General features: G+C 42.1%; 3 protein-coding genes across 4 annotated transcripts in view; 1 reads left to right on the top strand and 2 right to left on the bottom strand.

Moving 5' to 3' along the window:
* Positions 1–4,300, bottom strand: part of whamm (WASP homolog associated with actin, golgi membranes and microtubules) — a 12,085-nt gene extending 7,785 nt beyond the window's left edge. The window contains exons 1-4 of the mRNA XM_019886494.1: positions 3,623–4,300; positions 2,059–2,232; positions 1,080–1,230; positions 275–444 (exon numbers count right to left, since the gene is read on the bottom strand). Coding sequence (XP_019742053.1) covers positions 275–444; positions 1,080–1,230; positions 2,059–2,232; positions 3,623–4,198 — 1,071 coding nt within the window. The 5' untranslated portion in view covers positions 4,199–4,300. The remainder of the gene's footprint in view (positions 1–274; positions 445–1,079; positions 1,231–2,058; positions 2,233–3,622) is intronic.
* A 901-nt stretch (positions 4,301–5,201) lies between these two features.
* fsd2 (fibronectin type III and SPRY domain containing 2) lies at positions 5,202–11,232 on the top strand. The gene is made up of 13 exons (XM_019886511.1): positions 5,202–5,497; positions 5,622–5,783; positions 6,139–6,234; positions 6,766–6,999; positions 7,104–7,126; positions 7,237–7,358; positions 8,227–8,391; positions 8,480–8,614; positions 8,857–9,013; positions 9,779–9,912; positions 10,008–10,140; positions 10,561–10,737; positions 10,812–11,232. Exons 2-13 carry the CDS (start codon positions 5,631–5,633, stop codon positions 11,068–11,070), a joined length of 1,788 nt encoding a protein of 595 aa, XP_019742070.1. The 5' UTR covers positions 5,202–5,497; positions 5,622–5,630; the 3' UTR covers positions 11,071–11,232.
* Positions 11,106–23,114, bottom strand: part of LOC109525751 (UPF0469 protein KIAA0907 homolog) — a 14,904-nt gene continuing 2,895 nt past the window's right edge. Inside the window, exons 2-15 of one of the 2 annotated variants that reach the window (XM_019886512.1) lie at positions 21,362–21,626; positions 21,144–21,263; positions 20,960–21,036; positions 19,626–19,678; positions 19,320–19,510; positions 18,571–18,779; positions 17,599–17,659; positions 17,296–17,353; positions 16,872–17,107; positions 16,456–16,503; positions 15,014–15,118; positions 13,377–13,459; positions 13,172–13,290; positions 11,106–11,991 (exon numbers count right to left, since the gene is read on the bottom strand). In XM_019886512.1, coding sequence (XP_019742071.1) covers positions 11,861–11,991; positions 13,172–13,290; positions 13,377–13,459; positions 15,014–15,118; positions 16,456–16,503; positions 16,872–17,107; positions 17,296–17,353; positions 17,599–17,659; positions 18,571–18,779; positions 19,320–19,510; positions 19,626–19,678; positions 20,960–21,036; positions 21,144–21,263; positions 21,362–21,626 — 1,756 coding nt within the window. In that variant the 3' untranslated portion in view covers positions 11,106–11,860. The remainder of the gene's footprint in view (positions 11,992–13,171; positions 13,291–13,376; positions 13,460–15,013; positions 15,119–16,455; positions 16,504–16,871; positions 17,108–17,295; positions 17,354–17,598; positions 17,660–18,570; positions 18,780–19,319; positions 19,511–19,625; positions 19,679–20,959; positions 21,037–21,143; positions 21,264–21,361; positions 21,627–23,114) is intronic. The other variant, XM_019886513.1, reaches the window with a different exon arrangement.

Genomic DNA, 23,114 nt, shown 5'->3' with positions numbered 1-23,114 from the left:
GTGATCTGATTAGTTGAAGCTTTCATACACGTCCAATCGCAGGGCTGTTTACAAACGGAAAACTGAGAGACTGTTCGGGAGAGCTCGTGAAAACTCGACGATAAGGTACCTGACCGCCCCTAAAATTTTCTCAACGGATTTAGACGATTCACAAAAATGATCAATTTAAGAAATAAAACGGCGGATTTCCGCGGATCCGCGGAAAATTGCCATGTATGTATATATCTCCCCGTCGGCATGCTATTCATGCTAAACCAGTGAGTGTGATGTTCACCTCTTTTTTGATGCTGGCTTTCTTGCTGTTCAGACACATCTCAGTCGATCTCATGTGTTGCAGGGCTTCTTTGGCCAGGAGGAAGCGCAGTTTCTCCAGTCGGGGAGCTGCAGAAGCCCAGGCAGCGGTTCCAAAGCGATGCTTATCCTCCTCCATCTGCTTCACCATACCTGAACATGTACGGTATGCGCACAAGTCGGATATGCATGTCTGCATCTGCACATCTCATTTTTCTACATTTGGTTGTGCTATATAAAATAATATGCCTATTTTAAGATAACATGTTATTATGGATACGGCCAGATCAGTAAGACTTGATAACATTGTAATGTTCCTTACATACTTGAATAAGGAGGCCAAACACTGATGAAAATTAAAACAACAAAAAAAAAAATCTCTTTGTTACCAATATATATATATATACAATTAAAAAATCTCTTTGTTACCGACTTTATTTTTATGTGTTGCTGCTCCTTGTGTGTTTATAATTATCGGAACATTGATGCTGATTTCCATTAACCTGCCGTCTCTTGATTATTTGTTAGCAATGAAGATGCCTACTTTTTTTTTTTTGGCAGTTTTACAGTACACAAAGTGAAAAATAGCTTGAAGCAAGCACACTTTGTCTTGGTTGATTTCAAAAGGCCATTATGGAGCATCAAGTTGTAGGACATGACTGCATACTATGTGTATGAAGTAGCAATGCAACCAGGGACTGCAGTGATCTATTTCCTGCATGTGGCGGTAAAGTGCAACAGAATTCAGGTTATTAATAATAAAGTGATTAAATGAGTCAATGAGTCACCAGCCAACGCCTTTGAAGTCTGCGCAAAGTAGGTGACTGTGATATCCTGAATGGACACGACTGCATCTTCCGCTTTGGCCCTCCACTCCTCCGCCTCCCCCTCCAGAGCTTCAATCCTCTTAGGACCCAAGTCATCAAACTCCAGGGACTTCTGTGGAAAACAGCAGTGTGGACCGTCAACTGTTCAAAGCTATTCTAACATGTATGAGAACGCGTTTTGGAAAACTGGTTTCAACCTGTCCGAGTGGCACAGTAGCTGCGGTATAAGATAAAACTAGAAAATGGAGCTGTTGTTTCAATGAAATGCCATTTCCATAACATTCCAAGGCATTCCCAGTCCAGCCGCATGACCTGGGCCATCCCCGGGGCCTCCTGCCGATGGGACATGCCTGGAACACCTCAACAGGGAAAGCATCCAGGAGGCCTCCTAACCAGGTGCCCGAGCCACCTCATCTGGCTCCTCTCGACGTGGAGGAGCAGCGGCTTGATTCTGAGCCCCTCCCGGATGAGCAAGCTTTTTCACCTTATCTGTAAGGGATAGCCCAGACCCCCTGCGAAGGAAACTCATTTTGACCGATTGTCACTGGGATTTCGTTCTTTCAGTAACGACCCACAGCTCACTCATGACCATAGGTTAGGGTAGAAACGTAGATCGCCTGTAAATCGAGAGCTCCGCCTTTCACCTCAGCTCCTTCTTCACTGCGACAGATCGATAGAGAGTTCGCAACTGGTAAAATTGAAACAACATGTCATAGCTTAATTGATGGATTTTAGCGTGTTTAATAAATTAAAGTGGAAGAATTAGGTCCTTCCATTTTTCCGAATGCAGCCCTCAAACTAAAAAATATGGACACTCCCTGGTCTTTTAACACCCTCTTTTGGTGGAAATCAGATACTGCAGTCAAGCAATGATATAAGTCCTGTCAGTGGGTGCCACAACACTAAAACGTCAACCTTCAAGTGGCATGCTTTTATTTACCAGGATCTCCATTTTGTAGAGGCAAGCCAGCTCTCGCATGTCTCTAAAAGGCTGCAGCAGGTACTGAAAGAAGGCAGTGGCCTCAGTGAGCAGATCTTGGTAGGCCTCATCCTCTTGTGCGTAGATAGCAAGCAGCGTGACCATCCGGTCCGCACCTCCGTGACTCTGCAGCAGCTGAGAGGAGACGCAATTTATTGTTGAATTGTTGAATCATCATATTTCACAAAGTTACAGTGCTATATGTCAATTATTACCTTTTGAATATGATGGTACATAAAGACACTGATGGACACAGAGTGTGTGAGTAAGATTGTGGGTCTTGTAATCTACTTGGGAGTCATCTTAAAATAAACAACGCATGACTCTCGTCTCTAGTAGAGGACACATATTCCCTTAGGACAAAGACATACTTTTTCTGTTTTCCCGTCGTCTTTCCCTCCAACCAACTTCTGTGTTTCTACATATCGACTTCAAATGACTGGTCCCAAAGTGTCAATGTAATGGGCAGGAGTCCTAACAGGGACCTTTTTTTTTTTTTTTAACAAAACTAGACATAATTAGACCGATGACCGATAACACTAACAATGGAGAAGGTTTCTCTCAGAGTGTATTTATACCAGAAAAGTCCTTTGGTCTGCTTGTTTGTCTGGACCAAAAGTGGATGGGTTGTTTTTGTGTGTGTGTGTGTGTGTGTGTGTGTGTGTGTGTGTGTGTGTGTGTGTGTGTGTGTGTGTGTGTGTGTGTGTATGGTTCGTATGCACGCTGTGATTTTTGCAAGTACCTGTACTCTGTAAATACTGTACATGGACGCGTGTGACGATCGGTGCTCCCATTGGACAAAAAAAAACGAGGCCGGCACCGAACGCATTAAACTGGATGTGGAAGGAAAGAATGCAATTCCTTCGTGCCGGATTCTTGTTCTGCGTGTTTCTGCTGTTTTTAGAACCGCAAAATGATTTTGAATGTCAAGAGCAGCTCGATCATAACTTGTACTCGGTACAGATAGGCCTTTGAATGTATTCAAAGATCGCCGTCATACTTTTATGGATCACAAAACGCGACCAACTTTATTACTGTGTAGGTACTGATACACCTCAGAGCTTTTGATGTTTCTCATTGCCTCACATCTGAAGCGACAGTTTGGAAAGTAGTTAAACATTGACCGACCGTATCTTGTCGCTGGCCTTTTTTCATCGTCCTCCCACCCCGCTACATTAGCGCGAACCTGGATTGAAATGTATTGTCTTTTAAGATACAACAACTGTTGTTCCCACGTTATTAAAGCTTGCAAGTGTCATAGAAAGTGGACTGCACGAACAGTTTCCATGTAGACGAAACCGAAAATAGCCTATTCACGTAAAGGCTCGTAGAGGCGTAGGAATATGGTGGATAGAGAGGAAGAGATCATACGTAGAATTATTGAACCCTTATTTTACTCTTTTCTTAATCACTCTGCCTTGGTCAAACGCCACCCACAAGTGCGTGTGACGTCACGATCACCCAGTCAATAAAAATTGTGAAAAGCGTGCTAAATCGAAGTTGTATGCATAATGAATGACTCTACCTGTCGTAGGTGACCCTTGGCCCTTGACATCTCGTCGTGCATGCTCTTCCTCTTCAACTCCTGGAGGTTCTCAAAGTAGTCATCTACGTCGCGCTCATCCTGGTAGAATAGCGTATCGAGCACTATTGTCCTCCCGCAAACGTCGATGGCGGTGCTTAAGTATTTTTCCAGCTTCCGACACGGTGCGTCCGAGAGCCTCCGCTCGTCATCCGAACCGTACTTCCGACTCGGGAAAAGTAAATCCCATACACTGCCGTCTTCGAACTCCGACAAATCGGGAAAGCAAGGCGCCAAGACATCGCTGACACACATTAGCTGCTGATGGATGTGTTTTAAATCGCTCACCGAGAAGAGGCCGGCCCAGCTGCTTTGATGCTCCCCCGTCAAGCTAAATTCTTCTTTTCGATTCCGCCGCTGTAATGTCCTGTTGTGGCAGGTGACCGCGAACTTACACTCGATTACGTTCCATTGGACGATAAAACCCAACTTAAACACCTCCGGTTCTTCGAAGATGTTACTTTTTATCGCCACCCATCCGTCCAAGCTGTCCGGGCGCTCACACTCGACGTTGCTCATCGTTGAAAATGTTTGGACACAGGCCTCCTCAAAACTGGGTCTCTGTTTACAACGTCCGCCATTTGCGTGACGCAGGATGCATTCAAAGACGACAGAAAAAATGGGATTTCACCCGCAAAGTTTATGGCCTCATCCAAGCGACTCGCAAACACAAAACGGTGTTGAAATAGCACTGCACATGAGTTTTTCAGGACATAAATCATTAATAGTCATTATTATCATTATTTGTAGTATTATTACTATGCCCACTTTTTGCCCTTCTAAATCTTCCACATTTCTCTACCCATTCAAAGTCAAAGCTACAAACTGTTAGGTCACATTTGACCCGTTTTGAAGGTAATTTAATGCATTTGCAGCAATCCCACACTTTGACCAATGTTACTCTCACATGAGATGAAATAAACCATGAATCACTGTTTTAAATCTCAGACTTATTACATTTGGGAAAAATCTGTAGTTAATAGCATGATATTCTGTGGCCAACTGTCACAATTGACTTTGAAGCTGGAAAATGGACAGCAGCGTATTTAAGTTTGCATTTATTCATTCATATGGGAGCTATTTTTCAGATTTCCCAAACTAGGAATGACATATACTACATACTCCACATGTCTTGACGGATTCAGACCCTTTCTAAATGCAAGTCTCACATTCTACTTTTCAACAATTCAATTAATTCCCTAGCATTTTGCCTCAGCATCAGCTGTTTATTATTCACATGCACTGTCTACAATAAATGCATTCTCTATTTTGAAACTGAGATTAATGGAGGGAGGTGACCAATTAGCAGGTATAATTCTTTAAATTCTATATTTGTATTATATAGTAGCAGGTATGCATGTTCAAGCAACATAGACACTAAGGATACGTTGTTAAGTTACCGCATCTTGTTAACAGTTGTTGAAAAAGCACAAAATGAACAAAATGTGATATCGATAAAGAAAAATGAGTCAGTGTAATATTTTGAAATTACGAGAGTCAGTGAAGGCACCATGCCCCTCCAGTATTCGCGTTCAATTTTCAATCACACGTCTGGGGATTTCCACCTTGTGATGTCAGAATGAAACTGAATTTTAAAACCTTTAACCTAATTTTTGTTGTAAATGTATACTCTATTCAATATACAACATAGACAGTGTTGGCTTCTATTCTCAGGATGTTTGAGATATTTTTGACATTTGATCAGTGTGTGCCTGCCTCATCTATTTCTGTCACAGCTTCTGCGTGTGTTGCTGCTCTGCTCACAGTTGGTTTGTGCACGTTGGCCTGCAATGGTGGCGTAAAAGCTGATTCCTAGCGGTGAATATTCCTCCATTTTTTTTTTTCATTCAGCCTGCATGCATTGTCTTACTACAGTACTTTTGTTCAAAGTCCTATTCAGCATTTATTGCGTATCACTCAGTGTTATAATGTCCTCCCACAGTCATTCGTCATGGATCTGTATGAGATCAGGGGAAGTAGATTGGACGTCATTGCAGAAGAAACTGAATACCAGGAGTTGAATAGAGACATGGCCAGCCCTCTGAAGAAGTCCCCTGGAGTGAAGGATAGACATGATGATATGTTTGGCAATGGTCGTATTGAGGTAGAAGCTGAACTCATTTTCTAACTCTTCAGTTTAAGATAGGCAGGAAAATGTTCCCAGTCAGATACAGTACAGGCATTGCAGTGCACGGAACTTATCAGGCACAAAGAGCGTACTAGTAGCTACATGAAACTGCTTTTTGTCAAATAAATGCTCAGGTGGAATTCCACACCCTACTACATCAATGCCACAAATTGAAAACACTGCTTTCTAAGATTAAAAGCCTGTCTGTCACTTTGTAGCACTGTTGACAGGTGTTGCCAGTCACAAACAGCAACACTTTTAAATGGCCATGTAATTTGAACTAATTTCCTTGAATGAAGGAGTCATTTTAAGTTTGTTCAAACCCTTGTAGAGTGACATCAACAGCTCCAGGAATCAGTTGCAAGAGAAGGTGGCTGAGATGGAGAACTTTGCAGGACACCTGGAAGAAATTTTTCTCACTGTTGAGGTAAAATGTTTCCCTCAGAGCAAGAAAATCATCCATCCATTTTCGAATCTGTTTATTCTCATGAGGGACGTGGGCGTGCTGGAGCCAATCCCAGCTGTCTTTGGGCAGTAGGCAGGGTACACCCTGAACCGGTGAGGCCGACGTGCTAACCAGTTGCCCACCGTGCCACCAAGAAAATAATAAAATATCTAATTTCATTATATCTGTAAACAATAGGTGCCAAAGTACTTCGAGGTGGAAGAAAATTGATCAACAGTAGTCACAATTTGGGTTGCACTGCCAGATATAAACCCCAAAAGGTTTCATTTTTTTCAATTTCCTTACAAAAAATAAAAAATAAATCCAGTGAAATTTGTAGGTGAATAAATAAATCCTGAGTGCATGACGTCAGGAGCTGTTGGTACGGAGAAGATAGCCAGACTGCTTCATCAGAGAAAGCTGTGTCTTTTGCCAACCTGGAAGCATGTGTGACATCATGGTGAAAAGGTCTTGTCAAGTGTTTAAAAGCTCTGCAAATGATACACCACGCAGGAGAATTTTGGCAGACGTGAGCAACACTTGGAGCATCACTACACAGATGTTCTTCAGACAATATCGCAGCGTTATGACGAGCGAGCAGCTAGATTGGAAGATGAAAAGAAGAGGAAGCTGGAGGCCCTTTACACTCAGCTGCTGGCCTGTGGGCACGCATTGGATGCCTCCAAGGAGCTCATAGAGGAGGCTAAGGAGGTTTATCGGAGCCAGGACAAAAGGGTTTTTCTCAAGGTATCAATCCATCCATATTTAAATCTGTCTAGAGATTGCGCCAGTAATCTTGTTATCTATCCATCTTCATGTATTAACTCATCTCCATCTTCGTTTTATGACAGACAGTTGTTCCAACCCTTAAACGGTAAGCAAGACACCGCCCAGTGCAAATCCATTCTCTGAAGTAGTCCGATTTGTATTTATTAATCGGGATAAATGGCAGAATTCAACATTATTTTTTTTGGACTTCATCAGAATTGAGGAGTTTGCCAAAGAAGAGATGGACCTCACACTGGCAACAAATCTTGATTTTGAAACGCCGCTCGCTGATCTGTCAGATGTCAAAAGCATGATGGACTCCATCAACATCGTTCCAGGTTCGATTTACATTTTGGTTTTGCAGTTTCATAACTATTAGGGATGTGGGCGGCATGGTGATTGACTGGTTAACATGTCCGCCTCACGGTGCAGAGGTCATGGGTTTGAATCCGGCCCAGGGGAGGGTACGCTAAGCTGCACACAGGCTGGTGGTCTCTGGCTGCGGGCTCCAAAGTACAAACTGTGGGCGATAATTTTTTGTGGATCAGTAATGACTAAAATATTGTTGGCCGATCAAGTATTTTGCCATGGAAATTGGTGGCCGATCGATCGGCGTGTCTCTAAATGTGTCATACTAGAAAAACACCGCAACCACTTAGCTGCACCTGTTTTGATTGCATGAGAGGGATAAATACAGTTCAGGAAATGCACCACACTTCTACGTCACTGCATTCAGCCACAACACTAAACATAAACTTCAATCTATTCTTTGCTCATAGAGCACAATTAATACTAAACACTGTAGCCCAAAGCGGGTATATACCGGTGCTGTTAATCCAAGTTATAGGTAAAATGAAGAAATAAACATCAGTCTAATATATCAATAATACTGAGAGGATAGAATAATAAATGCAATGTGCATGTCACGTGACTCATTAGCATTTTCAAGGTCTCAGATGTGAAACTTGCACCAATGGGTGGACTCACTTTTGTTGCGTGTTATTTTGAGCGGACAGAAAATGTACACTCTTGTATCAGCTGAAAACTAACTACAGGTACACTACGTTGTCGCAGAGTGTCATTTCTTCAGCATCGTCTCATGACAAGATTTTTTGACAAAGTTATGAGAGGGACTCGTGTGAGATACTGATTACAGTATAACTATGCAACACTGGCTGCCAAGTAAACCCCACGGGATGTCCACAGCTCCATCCGCCCCGGTTATCAACCCCCAAATGGCGAACTCGGCCACCCAGACATCTCTGCGTGTATGCTGGAGTCTGTTCTCTGACGACACGGTGGAGTTCTACGAGCTGTACTACAGACTGGTGCTGCAGAATGCGCCTCTGGACAGCACTACTGCCCCACAAGGTACATCTGCGTCTGTGTCACAACACCATCTGCATTTGATGCCGTTTTTATTTTTCGAACCAGTTGTACCCATTGCTTTCGCATTTAGTAAGGAAGGCAAAAGTGAAAGAGACCCACTGCACTGTGAAAGAACTTCTGCCTGGTGCTCAATATGAGCTCTGGGTGACAGCCACCAACACAACAGGCATCAGCCCAGCCAGTGAGAAGGCCTTATACATGACAGGTAATTAACGAGAAGTCTGGTTGGAAGTCATGACGCACGATTACTATATTATTGTTGCTAAGTAGATTTTTATGGTATCTGTACTTGATATGAGTTCTGTATTTATTATTCCTACATTTTACCGTTATTCACGACATTTAAAATCAGATTATCTCCCGAAAATAGACTTTTTGTTTTTCCTCAGCCTTCCATGATTGATGCGGTCAGGCGGAATCAAAGCTAAATCTCTCATTTCTCCACAGTTCCATCTCCTCCAGTGATCAAGCAGAGGCAGTGTTGCAGCTGCCCGGAGGCTGCTCTCATACGCTGGGAGTCGGGAAACCCTGACCCTGTTGACTCCTATACTGTGGAGCTGACCGAACTGAAAGGGTCAGACGGCAATGAGAAAGGGGTCACTGAGTAAGAGCACCTCATCACACTACAAGATTTACAAGAGAGCTTCCCAGTTGGGAGTTTTTAATCCCCCATCTTTATCTTCAACTGGGATTGTTTTTGTTTTTTTTAAAAGCCTAGACTACTACAGTATGTCAAGATAAAACTGTCGCAGTTTATTATTGGGAGTAACACCTCACAAAAGCAACACACTTAAAGTCAGCCATGAATTTTTGATGCAACACAATACCATTAGGCAATAGTTTTCTTAACATGCATCACATTGCATGTTAACTCCAGTGTGACCCACGTTCTTACAGTACACCCAGTACACATGAAGTGGGACCTGAAAAATGTCCAGTCAGAACTCGCCAATTCTCCCTGACACCCTAGGGTACAGTTCTTCAACAGTTCCCCTGAACACAGAAATTAGCAGTACGTACCTGCTGTTCATTTTCTACTTTGGGCTTTTTTCTTCTTCTTCTTCAATGCTTTCATAAACACGGCAATGTTAGTGTTTGCAGAGGACACCACAGGTCCCGTGGTTATTGGGTTGCTGAATCAAGATGCACACTGTCCCAGAAAAAATCTATTCTTAGCCTCAGCTCTTATCAACATTCTCCTTTGTTTGTTTGTCTGGCGACTCCAGAGAAGTTGCTGCATATTTGACTGGTATCTTTAAATGAGTCCAGAATGTTTTCTGGAGTGAAAAGTCAAATGCCAAGAAATGTTTTCACACTATGAGGTGGATATTTGATAAAAATGTCTGACCTATCCCATTTTCCTAATCAGGTCTGTAGTAGCAGTACCCACGTGCCAGTGTTTGATTCAGCTTCAAGCAGGTCACTGTTACCTCATCTCAGTGAGAGCGGTCAATATCGGTGGGCCCAGCGACAGGAGTAAGGAAATATGCATTTCCACCTCTGGTAAGAGGCAAATATGAGCGGTCTCTTCCTAATTGATTTACTGTTCAGGCTACAGCCCAAGACTATCTGCAAATGTTTTGTTCTTCTGTTGACAGGGACATTTTTCTATCTTCTTGAGGAGACTGCCCATCCGTGCCTGTCAATATCTGAGGATGGTTTCACTATTTTCTATGGAGATGAAGAGCTGCCAATCAGCGCTATGGCCTTAGATGATGACAACTTCACCAGGTAAACCAGAGAATGCAATTCCTGTCAAATGATGACAGGAATTGAAACTGAATTGAAATAATGCCAAATTAATTGAATTGTTGAAATACAGACGGGCAGACTTCAAAATTGGATCTGTCGGGTAATGTGGAAGGATGAGATGAATTCACATCCCCATTGATTTGCGTCTGTCATTAAAATGTGGAAAAATTAAAGATGCATGAATTTGCAGAATGTGAAATGTTCCCAAGGTGTCCTGAATGAGCTGAACAGTTTGAAATTGTTATGGTTTGAATTAGCGGAGAAATGCAAACAATGGTGGAAAATTTTGAAAAATTGCTACATATTTTTGGAGCAGAACATGTGAATGCTCTTCAGCAGAACCACAGGATTTCTTTTTTAGACCTCCCTTTCAGTGATCATTCTTAACGTGTGTACCAGGTGTGTAGCAGTCCTTGGGGATCTAATTCCAGTGCGAGCTCGGCATTACTGGGAAGTGGAGGTGGATGACAGAACAGAGTTCAGGATTGGAGTAGCATACGAGGACACAGAGAGAAATTCCTACCTGGGAGGCAACAACACCTCCTGGTGTATGAGACACATCCTCACTACTTCTAGGTACCAAGCATATTAAATATCTCAGTGATGTTACAGGCTGTAAATAAATCAACCATCTTCTCTATTTATTCCAGGCACAAGTATGAGTTTTTACACAGTGGTCAGAGCCCTGACCTGAGGATCACAGTGAACCCAGTCCGAATAGGGTTGGCTTTGGACTATGACTGGGGCACTCTGTCGTTCTTCAATGTGGATCTGGAACAACACCTGCATACCTTCCAGTGTCAATTTCAGCGTTATGTCCAGCCGTGCTTTGGTCTGGACAGCCCAGGAGCTCTGACCATACACAATGGCATAGAGGCTCCAAAATATGCATTCATAGAGCATCCTTAATCTCATTCAAAAAAATTAGTCAGGTTAAATATAAGTCCTTTGTAGGCGTTTTTATTATAGTATTCCATGGGAACAGACATCCATCATTTTCCGAGAGAAGAAAAAGCTCTAAGTGATCCGTATTCAATTCAGAACAAATAAAGCGGGCTGATTTGTGGTCAACAAAAATAAAAATGCCATGCCGAATCAAATTTCTGTTCATTTTAACACTTGTATGCACACATATTAAAAAAAAAGGAAAATCCACCAAAAGCACACTGTTAAAGTTGGTAGCCGGGGGATGCAATTTCCTTTCCTGGTACTTATGTTTTTTTTTTTGTATTGAATTTCTCTGACCTTTGCTTCATCAAATGACTAATTTCATATTGAATAAAATGCACTGCATTGTGTTTATGAAGTAGTCGGCGGAGATCTTCCACATTTCTCTGCTATTTGAAAATTCATGAGTAATTGACAGTCTCCTCCAAAAACAGATGTTTGAATTGCCAATGTATGCCACATGATGGCGGCTTTGGCCCGAGCACAAAAACAGTGAATATGTGCGCGCTCAGCATATTGCAGAGAATAGATTCTCACAAAACTCTGCCAAGAGGTGAATTCGCAAGTAGCGAAACTTGCTATGTGGGATAAAACTGTCGATTTCTTTACATGACCTGCCTATATCAGGACTGAAAATATGCGTCTTCCATTCAAATGGAATCTGAAGAAACACATTGTCTCAAAGCAGTGTGTCAAGAGTGTGAAAGTGAATTTTTCTTTTGGGGGAGATTCAAGTGCATCTCCAAAGGGGTCACGAGTTACTGCTCTTACTGCTACGCGTCCTCTCCTCTTCCTCGTCAGAAGAGTCTCCGCCGTAGGGCACCAGCCCTGATGCATCTATCACCAATTTGGGCTTCTTCCCGCACACATCTCCAACAAGACCTGTTGGGGCACAGCATAAGAGGCAAACAGAAGGAAGGGAGGGGGGGTTGGAGAAGACCCAAAGGAAACCCATTGAAGAGCCCCATGTTAGCGGTGGTTTACAGTCGGTTTGATCCCCAGTCAGCCAGGTCAGGACATCCATGCCAAGCAGGTCCGTGGACATGTGAAGAGAGAGAGAAAACAAGGGAAAGACAAAAGGACATATAGAAGAAGACAATGTTAGTGGCTTCCAAGCAACCGAGAAATATCTCACAGGTCTTCACTCCTCCGCCATTCCTCCACAGGGGTGTGGAGACGCCATTTCATTGAACAGAAAATCTCTCAACAGACTGATTCATCAAGACGTCGCACATTCTTCTGGGTGGTAAAAGCACTCAAACAAACGCTGCATGTCATTTTGCCAAATTGAGAAAACAGCGGAAATCGAATGATTACACTGGTCAACAAATTTCAACAAAAAAGTCAACTTTCTAAATTTTTTTTTACGCTGATTACAAATCAACTCCCGTTTTTCCCTCCTTTACCACATCAGGCTTTCAGACTACTACTATGAATAAGAATATATAAAAAATACATAAGGATATTGTGAAATCAATATTATTGCAATTTTAACAATTCCGTAAAGAAATTATCTCAGGAAATAAACATGATTTGAATTTGAAAAATGAGCAGAAAATTTATTGTGACCTAAACATTTCTAAGTGAGGCGCAAACATTTAAACTTAGGTGTTAGCATGAACTTGCTGAAACAAAAATAAAGCATTCTTCTTCTAACCAGTTATTTTACTCATGTAACCATACACGTCCGTGCCATTAATCCAAGCAACAGAAAGACCAATTCAGGCCCTCACCGATGATGTTTACTATGTCTAAATTAAAATCATGCTCATTTTGAAATGAACTTGTTGAAATAAAAAAATGACGACCATCTCCCTTTCAAGGGATTTACCTCACACATCTTTTTGACTGACTTTTCAAACATTCAAAATTCAATGGTAGAGGTGACAGCTAGCCCGTTTTCTCAATTGGGCCACCTTGACATTCAAGAGTATACTAGGAGTGCCACTGGAGAAAAGCGAAGGCTTTTGCCACCAGAAGTACATGCAGCTTCAATGTGAAAAGGTCCATAAAGAAGTACGCTTCAGCTCGCAGAATTTGGAGCAAAGAAACAGGTGCGTACCCGAAGATGCGTCACTGTTGGGCGGACTGCCTGGATCTTGGGTCGGCGTGTCACTCGTTCGCTTCAGCGGGCCAGAGGTGAGAGCAGCAAAGGGAGGCGGCGGTGGAGGCATAAGGATCCTAAAGAGTCGGATCGAAAATATGTACTGTATTACAACCACAGGTTGTTAAAGAGGAACTACGTGGAGAACTTAAAACGGACAAACCTCTCTACTGCTTTGTCTTGGATGACGGGGGAAGGAAATGTGGGCTGTCGAAGAGCAGGAGCCTCCTGAGAGTGGCTGGCAGGCTGAACAAAAGCCCAACATGTTTATCAAGGTCTATTTTGTCCATAGAAGCATACAATTTTTTTTTATTACACCCTCCCCAAAAAAATCAAATGTTACTCATTAGAGCTAAAGTTTACTTAAACCTAATCTACGGTGAGGAATGGTGTGTGTACTCCTCCTTATTTCAAGTGTACCTAGAATGGCCCATTTCGATTTATTGATCGGAGAAATGAAGCAATATTGTGAAGTTTGATGAATATCCAGCGTTCCCATCTTTGTGTGTCGTCTTGCATTTCCCAAAACAGCATATCCGCAACCCCCCTGGTTAATTGTAATGGCGACATGTTAGGAATGGATGTGACATCACGTCATTGATTGGGCCATCCCCGGCTTGCTTCTACCAGTTCCTAATGAATGATACACCAGATCATTGCTGTCATATTGTCGTGGATAAAATGAGCATTCTGAGGAAAATCAAGAAGAAATGGACCAACAGGGATATATACTTGAGCCCAAAAGGTCCTTAGATTCAGAATCCAATAATGAAACAGCACCTTTATAAAGGCCAACTTTTAGATTCCCATCGAGTGGGGTATGGACTTCCTGTAACTGTTTCAAAAGTTGCTTGCCTGTGGAAGTAGATCTGTCTTGGTCATTTTTTTTCTTCTCGCACGGTGACCTTAATACACACCATAGTAGCAAAGGTATTCCCAACCTTAAAAGAAAATAAAGTCTACTGCCAGTAGGGGTCGCCCACTTCCCCATCCAACAGCAAGACGTCGCAGCATCCAACCAGCATGTTTGATGGCCGTGAACATGGCATCCAGATCGCATATTTATTTATTCATTTAAACGAAAAGGATGTAATGTGACCCACGTCACAGACAGGCTTACTACGACTTCTGTGAGGCAGCTGTTGTGCACTGCCCTCATCTGACATAGAGTCATGCTTCCTCACATTTTTTTGTTTAATGCATTTTAATGCTATTTAAGGCTTTCATTTTCACAAAATCAATTTATTGATACATGCATTTGGGGAATATGGTAAACAGGCTGTCACTTGTACAGCGCTTTTCTACCTCGGGTACTCAAAGAGCTTCGCACTGTCTGTTGCCTCATTCATCTACTGATGATGCAACATCAGGAGCAATCGCGATTTGAGTATCTTGCTCAAGGACACTTGGGCATGGTTGCAATGGCCAGGGATTCAACCAACAACCTCTGGGTTGGGAAACAACAGCTCTACCACTGAGCTGACATCAATGGAAATACAATACTTCTCGAATCATGTTTTTATATTTCACTAAGGGTTCGGTGGATCTGCATATGAACTGGTGGGGTTCAGTACCTCTAACAAGGTTAAGAACCACTGGTGTAGATGTAACAGAATGGAAATGCAAGAAGCTTGAAATTCACATGGTCATGAAGGTCATTTTGTACTTGTCAAACATAATCGTGATTTCAATCTCAAACAAAATAATCCTGTTTTTTTTTTCTACAACCACCCAGCTCTAGTCTCTGCAACATCCATCATCCACATTCAGAGCGAGTGCAAGTATGACTCTTCACCTAACCTGTTTTGCCTCTGTGCCGTCATGGAGCTGCTGATTTGAACTTCCTGCCTCCGGCTGAGCGTGTAAAGATCCTACAACGTCCACTGTATCGCCGCCACCAACACCCTTTAACACAATATAACCCTTACATTTACATAATTCTTTCAAAGCTTTTGCCAAGACACCTAAAAGCTGGTCTTGTCATTTCAAAATCCTGACTATTAATAATGATACCTAAAGACATAGTCAACATTGGGCTTTGGCGTACTAAAAAACGCTTGCCTTAACCCATTTTGGGTAGCTGCTATACAAGTATACAGTGGTTTGCAAAAGTATTCGGCCCCTTTGAACTTTGTGACCTTTTGCCACATTTCAGGCTCCAAGCAAGGACATAAAATAGAATTTTGGTGGGGGGAGAATCAACACCAAGTGGGAAACAGTTGTAAAGTGGAACGAAATTAATATATTTTTAAAATTTTGTAAAGAAAAAAGAAACATTCTCAAAAGTGGACCATGCAAAATATTTCGGCCCACCTGAGTTAATACTTTGTTGAAGCACCTTTTGCTGCGATTACAGATGCAATTCTTTTGGAGTATGTCACTTTTGAGCATTTAGAGACTGAAATGTTTGCCCATTCTTCCTTGGAAAACAGCCCCAGCTCAGTAAGCTTTGACGATGAGCATTTGTGCACAGCCATTTTCTGCTCTTTCCGCAGGTTCTCAATTGGATTCAGGTCTGGACTTTGACATGGCTTTTCCAACACCTGATTTTTTTTTTAAAACATTCGACTGTACATTTTGCTTTATGTTTAGGATCAATGTCTTGTTGCAAGGTAAACCTCTGTCTCAGTCTCAGATCTTTTACAGACTTCAACTGGTTTTCTTCCAAAACGGCCTTGTGCGGCTCCATTCAACCTCCCATTAATTTTAATTTCCCCTGTCCGTGCTGAAGAAAAGCAGCCACCATGATTCAATTTTCGCGCACCTTTTCACTTATATCGACCAATAATTATTGGCCACCAATCAATTGGAGCATCCTTAGTAATTTACATGGTATTGGATTTATGAACAAATTTACAAAAAAGAATATAAAACTGCCATTAATTCAATGTAAACATCTAAAAAAAAATCTACATATATGGATACAGATCTTTCTTTAAAATTAAGTTATTGGGTTAGTAGAAATGATATACCGTAATTTCTGGACTATAGACCGCACCACTACATTTTTAAAGGAAAAAAATATTTTGTACACACACAAGCCGCACCTGTGTATAAGCCGCAGGTGCCCATATTGTAACATGAGATATTTACAAAGAAAGACGGTACACAGGCGGCCGTGAGAAAAGTCTTTATATAAGCCGCTTCATGAAATAAGCCACAGAGTTGAAAGCGTGTGACAAAAGTCGCGGCTTATAGTCCGGAAATTACGGTATATCAAAAGTACTAGTGGTATTGGTTACTTGGTATCGGAGAGTATTCAAGAGTTGGGTATTCATACTGGCATCAGTCTGGAAAAAAAAAATAGCGAACATCCCTATTAAATATTAATAACAAAATGAAATAGTTAATGGTAACATGAGCAAATTTGTTATTTCATAAGTGGATGTCAAACCCGAAGCCCTTCCAAACAATCAGTACCAAAGAAGCAGCTCTCGATTTCAAAAAAGGTCAGTGACCCCTGTTTTACGCACGACCAGTGCAGTTCAGTAGTGCTTTAAATGAACAGTTAGATGACTGGGTTGATGACAGGCAAGTGTAAACAATGCACAGGAGTATTTTCAAAAATTGACCCATCAACAAGTATTCAAAGTACCAAGGTTTGCACAAAAAAGCAACGCTAACAACCAACTACAATATTTTGAATCTTTGTGATTACCTCCACAAGATATGGATTTGGCTTCCGTGGACACACCGGATACTGAACCATTGCCTGAGAAGATGGAGGGGTTGTCGACAAGTTAGAATGACTCTGGGGACCATTTGCATTACTCCAATAACCACCGGCTCCTGGGTAAGCTGAATAGGCTCCAGCATACCCATTGGCTGGGTAGTTATACCAGGAAGACTGGCTAGAGTAATTGCTATTAGGTGGAAATCCATGAGCTGCATATGCTGAAAGGAAAGTATAGAATGTGGCGTTAACGGCATCCGTCACATACATCAGGAACAGGTTGTGACCAACCTATGGTTGGACCACTCACTAAAACACAGGATGGTGGAAGTGTCATGACAAGAGTGCAGCTAGGGTAACGTCTAATATCGTTACCAGTGCTCAGTCAAAACAGTGAAAGGACACTCACGTTGAGTTGAGGCGGTGGCTGTGTAGGACGACTTTAACCGGGCGTGCTCGGCTCTCACCTGTAGGTGGAGGTCATAACAAGAGCAAATGAACAAACACTGCACAACACCAGAGTTGATGGACAGTTGAAATGTATTGTGAGTAGGTGCAGAGCACTCAGGACCTATCTCTGGAGATCAGGTGGTTCACACTACTGCTGTTACTCTTGGAGGTAGGTATCAGTGAAAACTATATGCTTTGATAGCTTCACCTTCTTAAACCTCCGTACAGCTCTCATTCAGCTTCAGATAAGTGGGCGACTTACAGTTTCCAACAGACTCTCTGCGAGTCGCTTGGCTGCCTCCAGTCCAGCTGCGTTTGGGTGGCTGTAAGTAAATGCCATCATTGTTAAAGCGCGACATTAGGCCAAAAAGGGACAATGTATCAAATGACTTGTTTTATATTGTTATGCGGCGGATAATGCGGTTTTGCAAACTTCACAAGACCCCCCCCCCGAAAAAAAGTAATAGCTATCCAAATGATATATTTCTAAGATGCCGCATTGCACCACGTGACCAACAAGTCAGCGACACATGCCGCGCACACATCCAAAATTGGTGCTGTGCGTAGATGCTGCACGCATTCTCTTTCGAGATTGGTCTGTTTAATCACCTGCTTACGGTGACATATTCAGCTTTCTTCAATTTTTACCAGCTTCTAAACAACAAGCGAAGCCACCAGTGGCCATCTTACGTTGCCCCTTGCTAAGCACACATACTCTAACTTGAATACATTGATTTCTTTGTGGCATTTCCATTAATTTTCTGTCTATGTTGAAAATGCCACATTGCATGGCATACGGTTGTACCAATTAGCCTGGGAGCTGCTCTGAATGCACATTTCATTGGTAAAAATTCGATTATAGTTGTCTTCTGAGGTATCTCCTTAACTCTTCAATGCCACTTTTTTTCCGAGCCGTACCAGTATTCACTCTGAGCCGTCACCAATACTGATACCTGTAGTAATTTTGATAAATAATTTAAGTAATTTCATTTAACAGAATGACAAAAAAATTGCTAAAACCTTACTTCCTGAAGATGATGATTCACCAATCTGCCAACTATTGCCAAGGACGATTTACCCAATATCAGATTTATATACATTTTTGCCCTAGGTATGGGTGGCTGCTATCGGCAGCCTCCGCGAGGACTCGATACCTTAAAATATGCCTGGCGTTGGCCCGATACCTGGCGTTTGTGCTCGCCCATCGCTAATAGAGAGCAAAAAAGTATATTACCTGATGTATACGTAAAGCGGTTCAAAAGACTCCCGTTTGGATGCTTGTTCAATGTAGCCGGAACCTTTGCCTCTGAGGAAGACTCGAGCTCCTGTTTCTGTCTGGATGTGGCCCAAGTATGTTCCTCCGGGACCTTCGACCTTTTCATTGACGTTGAATGACGGCACAGACTGTTCCAGGCCCACAAAGATCTTTGTGTGAACAAAGTTCTATGAAGAAAGATTTTCATTGTCAACGCAGATTTTGGCCTGGTACAAAATACATTTAACAAAATATGTTGTCGGCAGATGCAGTAACCCATGGCTCTCTTCTTTAGACCAAGGATCTTCTCTCTGCTATTTAATTTAGGAGGTGGGTATCAGAGAAGGCAACATAGTCTTCACTTGCCTCACTTTCTTTACCTCCATGCCTAAAGGAGAAGTCAAACCTATTTGCCTTTGTTTATTCCAAAAATATGTTCTATGCTGCCCTAACACAGTCTTCCGATTAATATTGCGATTGTGGGATATGAGTTAATCAGGAAAATCCACCCCTACCTCAGGGGGCGACCACTGAAAATGACATCACAGTTGTTGAGGGTTCAAGTAACGACCAATCACGGCTCAGCTTCAGAAAACACGTGAGCCGTGATTGGTCATTTCCTGAATATTAACCAGAACAGCGTGTTTAGACTCGTAAAAAATTTGTGTTGTCTTCCCTGTGAAAGATCTTGACATTGAGCGAAAAAGGCCTTGCTCAATTCTGCCTACCCCTGGATGAGGAGCTGCTGGCCGATGCCCTTGACTCGGTGTTGAGTTGCTGTTGGCTGTTTGGATGATAGGGCGAGGAGGCTGAGGGTACAGTGTGAGTGGGGGAATAATGGGCATTGGTTGACCTCCCGAAGCTGCAGATGCTCTCAACATATCCTCAGCGATGATCTCTTTGATTCTAGCGACAGCTTCTACGTTGGCAGAAAAATGATGGTAGAAACGTCACTTGCTAACAAACGTTGTGATATTTATTCTTTGAAGCTAAGAACCGAAGGGGAAAGGGTCCGGGGAATCGGTGCCACTTACTATTGACCTGCTCCTGTGTCTTTGCCTGGACATGCAAATACAAAGGTCTTTGTCTAAAAGGAGACAAATTAGACAGGTCATGGACAACGGGGAAGTTCTGTACCCTTCTGATCATTTTACATGACAGAACATAAGCATGTTGTGCTCAGGATGTCTCCGTGGGGGCAGCTCAATTCTACTTCCTGCAAGATGCTGTTGTAACAACAGTCATTGTAAAGAGAAACAATGGCCCGACTAAATTGCGCAACATACCTAGAAATCGAAGCAATGTTGGTTTAGCATGCTGCTTGTGTTGACATCATTACTGTTAAATGTGGGCCACAAACACAGGTCGGTTCCTGTTTATCACCAGGGGATATTTTCCAGACCCGCTCACAATAAGTGAAAAGGCACCAAAGAGATGCGTTGGTGCGTTGGAATTTACAAAACAGACTTTTGAAACGCAGTGTAAACATATTGTAAATTTCCCAAGTGTGGGACAAATAAAGGATAACTTATCTTATATTTGAACACAAAAAAAAACTAATAAATCAGAATGATAAAATGTATAGTAAATATTGTCCATATTGTTAAGTCTGTTTACAATAAATGTGAATCTGCAGCTGTGCCTCTCCATTCCCCACGTGCCACAGCATTACAGGAAGCAAATACAATGCAATGAAAAAGTATTTTCCCCTTCTATTCTAACGACCCAAACTAGGGATGGGTGATTATGGAAAAAAACCTGATGTTTTTTCGTCAGGGTTCTTAATAGGCTGCAAAGACATAAGCAAACAGTTTTTCTTGTCGGCATCATTCAAAATTTCCTCATCTTACATAAAAAAAGAGTGCTGGCAGAGAAAAGTGAAATATATTTACAGGTATTTTTGCATTTATAGATAATTTCATAGTATCATTGCAATTCTGCAGGGTTTCTAGTTTTTGGTTCCATTTTAAAACACACCACAGATTTACAGCTACATTTTTAGGTCATAACATCGCCTTCAATTGGAGTTGCTCCCTCATTTATAAACACATGCTGGTACAAGCTGACAAGTTGAATGAATGCTGAATGTCCGATAATCTCAATTGTCTTTATTATCAAGTTGCACATACCTTAAGGAGTTCAAGTTGTAAGTTGGGGATCATTATATAGAGGCACCTGTTTGCTGGTGTAGTATGCTGCGGTTTACATATGATCTGATTTGTCCACGAAACGTGACTACTGTTGGTGATTGATCGACTAGTAAAATAATAAGTTTGTGGCAGCCTTTGTCACCAGTGAATCAGTTTTCAAAAGTAAGACTCTTTGGAGCTCTGCTTTTAATACAAAGATTGTGTATCGATATACATACCCGCCAGACTTTTCCCTTTCAACATCAGACATGAAATGTCCTCTGGTTGATACAACTGCCCCACTACACAGTCGAATCTGAAATCATGAATCCAGAAATATATTAGCTCAAGTTAGAATCGATTTAAAGCATTTTCAAGTCCAATGCTTCCAATGTTGAACTTCCACAACCTCTGTTCACATACCTCCTCTTGGGTTTTGCCTTTCGTGAGAAGGTCTCTGCAATTTAGAGGCACATCATTTATGTCAACCTCAGTGACAACCAGCTCTTCTGTGGGGGGCAGCACGGGTGCACTTTGGGGGGTCTAGATGACGTTTAAAAATAAATCATTCATGACTGGATGGAACCATGGCTTGCATTGTTTTATTTTATTTTATTTTTTTAAGATAAACAAGTACCAACCTTTGTCAACAACGGCGGGGGAGTCAAAAGTTTTCCTTTTGCCATCAACATGGCATTTATTTTAGCTGCCATGGCGGCAGCCATTTCAACCCCTCCCTGAGGCTCTGGCTTTTCCGCCCCAGGCGGGATGCTTTCTTTTTGTTCTGTGAGAGGAAGTGAACTGCTTAAACTGGATGTCCTGTCAACCGTTGAAACCCGATGGGATATATTCCCACTGTCCCCCTGCTTTGATTGGGCTGGTTGATCCCATCGGCTGGTTAGACACCTGAAGAAGAGGAAGGAAAAAACACACCCAGGATCATATCCATTGTTGAACCAAACAAATCCATATTTTATTTGTATGATTGTGACATGCATGTTCAAAAATTCAAGGCTAGAACAGGGAACTCCTGTACAATAAATATTGCATTGTATGAGGACCTTTTCATTTGTAATCCACAGAAAGATAGTGGCAGTCAAGGAAGACATGTGTTGCTCCAGAAATAGAATGTGCGCGATAATCAAGAGCAAAGTGTGGATGTTTTGAACAGCGAGACTCACTCCCATTCAAGTGAATGGACCGGCGAGGGACAGACTGTTCACACATTTTAACATCAACTGACGGTATGTTATTCAAGAGTACATGTGGAATTATAAACATTGTCATGTAATGTTGTAATACACAATACATATGCACAGTATGTACTGTATTTTATGAATGCAAACAGCTGTCTCGCAACTCTCGTTGACCCGCAAGTAGATTTCTCGCATGTGCGCTGTATAGTTGCGGCTGTGAGTGTGTCGCTCGCCCCCTTCGCAAGAGGATTGTCAATGGCTGGCTTTACCTGTCAATCAACACCAAACTTGAAAGGAGGAAAGTGGTTGGTTGAAGTGAGCCTGGCACGGTCATGTTATTGATGTCGCCCCAATTTTGATGCAATTTTGAATGTTCCGATCTCGGTTTTGATACATTCATGAAATACCGCCCTGCCCTTTGAAATATCATTCTAAAATGGCTGTCTGACAGCTGTGAATCAATTTTCCTCGTTCACTCCTAAAGAGACGTTTAAAAGAATGACTCGTTCGTGCACGTCACAACACCAGTACAACATCCTACCTGGATGTTGACATGGGACCTGGTAATTGCACTACAAAATGTTGGACCATATTTGGAGGCCGCCCTGTTTTGTTTGACGGTAGTTACAGTCCAACACATTGCTATATCAATGTACTGTGGCTCTGTCTATCAGAATATGCACTTAAAAATAGGTGTAGTATTTTTTAGATAAACTACCCCTTAAAAAGTGGCTTTTTAAAATCAGGCAATACATTTTTTTACATTTTGTTTTGTGTTGGTGGGGTTTATCATATTCACTACCTCTGTATTTAGAGAGTTTCAAGGCACGCAGGCCTCTGGTGGGGGTACAGGAGGTCTCAAAATATGGCTGTGAGACTAAATTAGCATTTTGGACCCCCTACTTCAGGCCACCGGAATGTCGGTCAACTGGTGTTTCATCTGTTAATACCACCCACATATATTGACATAAAGGATGGACCATTTTATACAAATCCGCTTTTATGATATATGCCAGCTTTCCATATTTCTGACCAAACTCCAGCCACCTTAGTTGGATTATTTGAGTTACAGTTCAAATGTATCTTTCAAAGAGGAAAGGGAAAGGTTAAAACGAGGCAATATTCCAAAGACAAACATCCTGGTTGCTTTCTCACACACACACACACACACACACACACACACACACACACACACACA

The sequence above is a fragment of the Hippocampus comes genome, unplaced genomic scaffold (assembly GCF_001891065.2).
Source record: "Hippocampus comes isolate QL1 unplaced genomic scaffold, H_comes_QL1_v1.1 scaffold261, whole genome shotgun sequence".
Classification (NCBI taxonomy): domain Eukaryota; kingdom Metazoa; phylum Chordata; class Actinopteri; order Syngnathiformes; family Syngnathidae; genus Hippocampus; species Hippocampus comes.
This window is presented reverse-complemented; position numbering and strand designations above follow the sequence as displayed.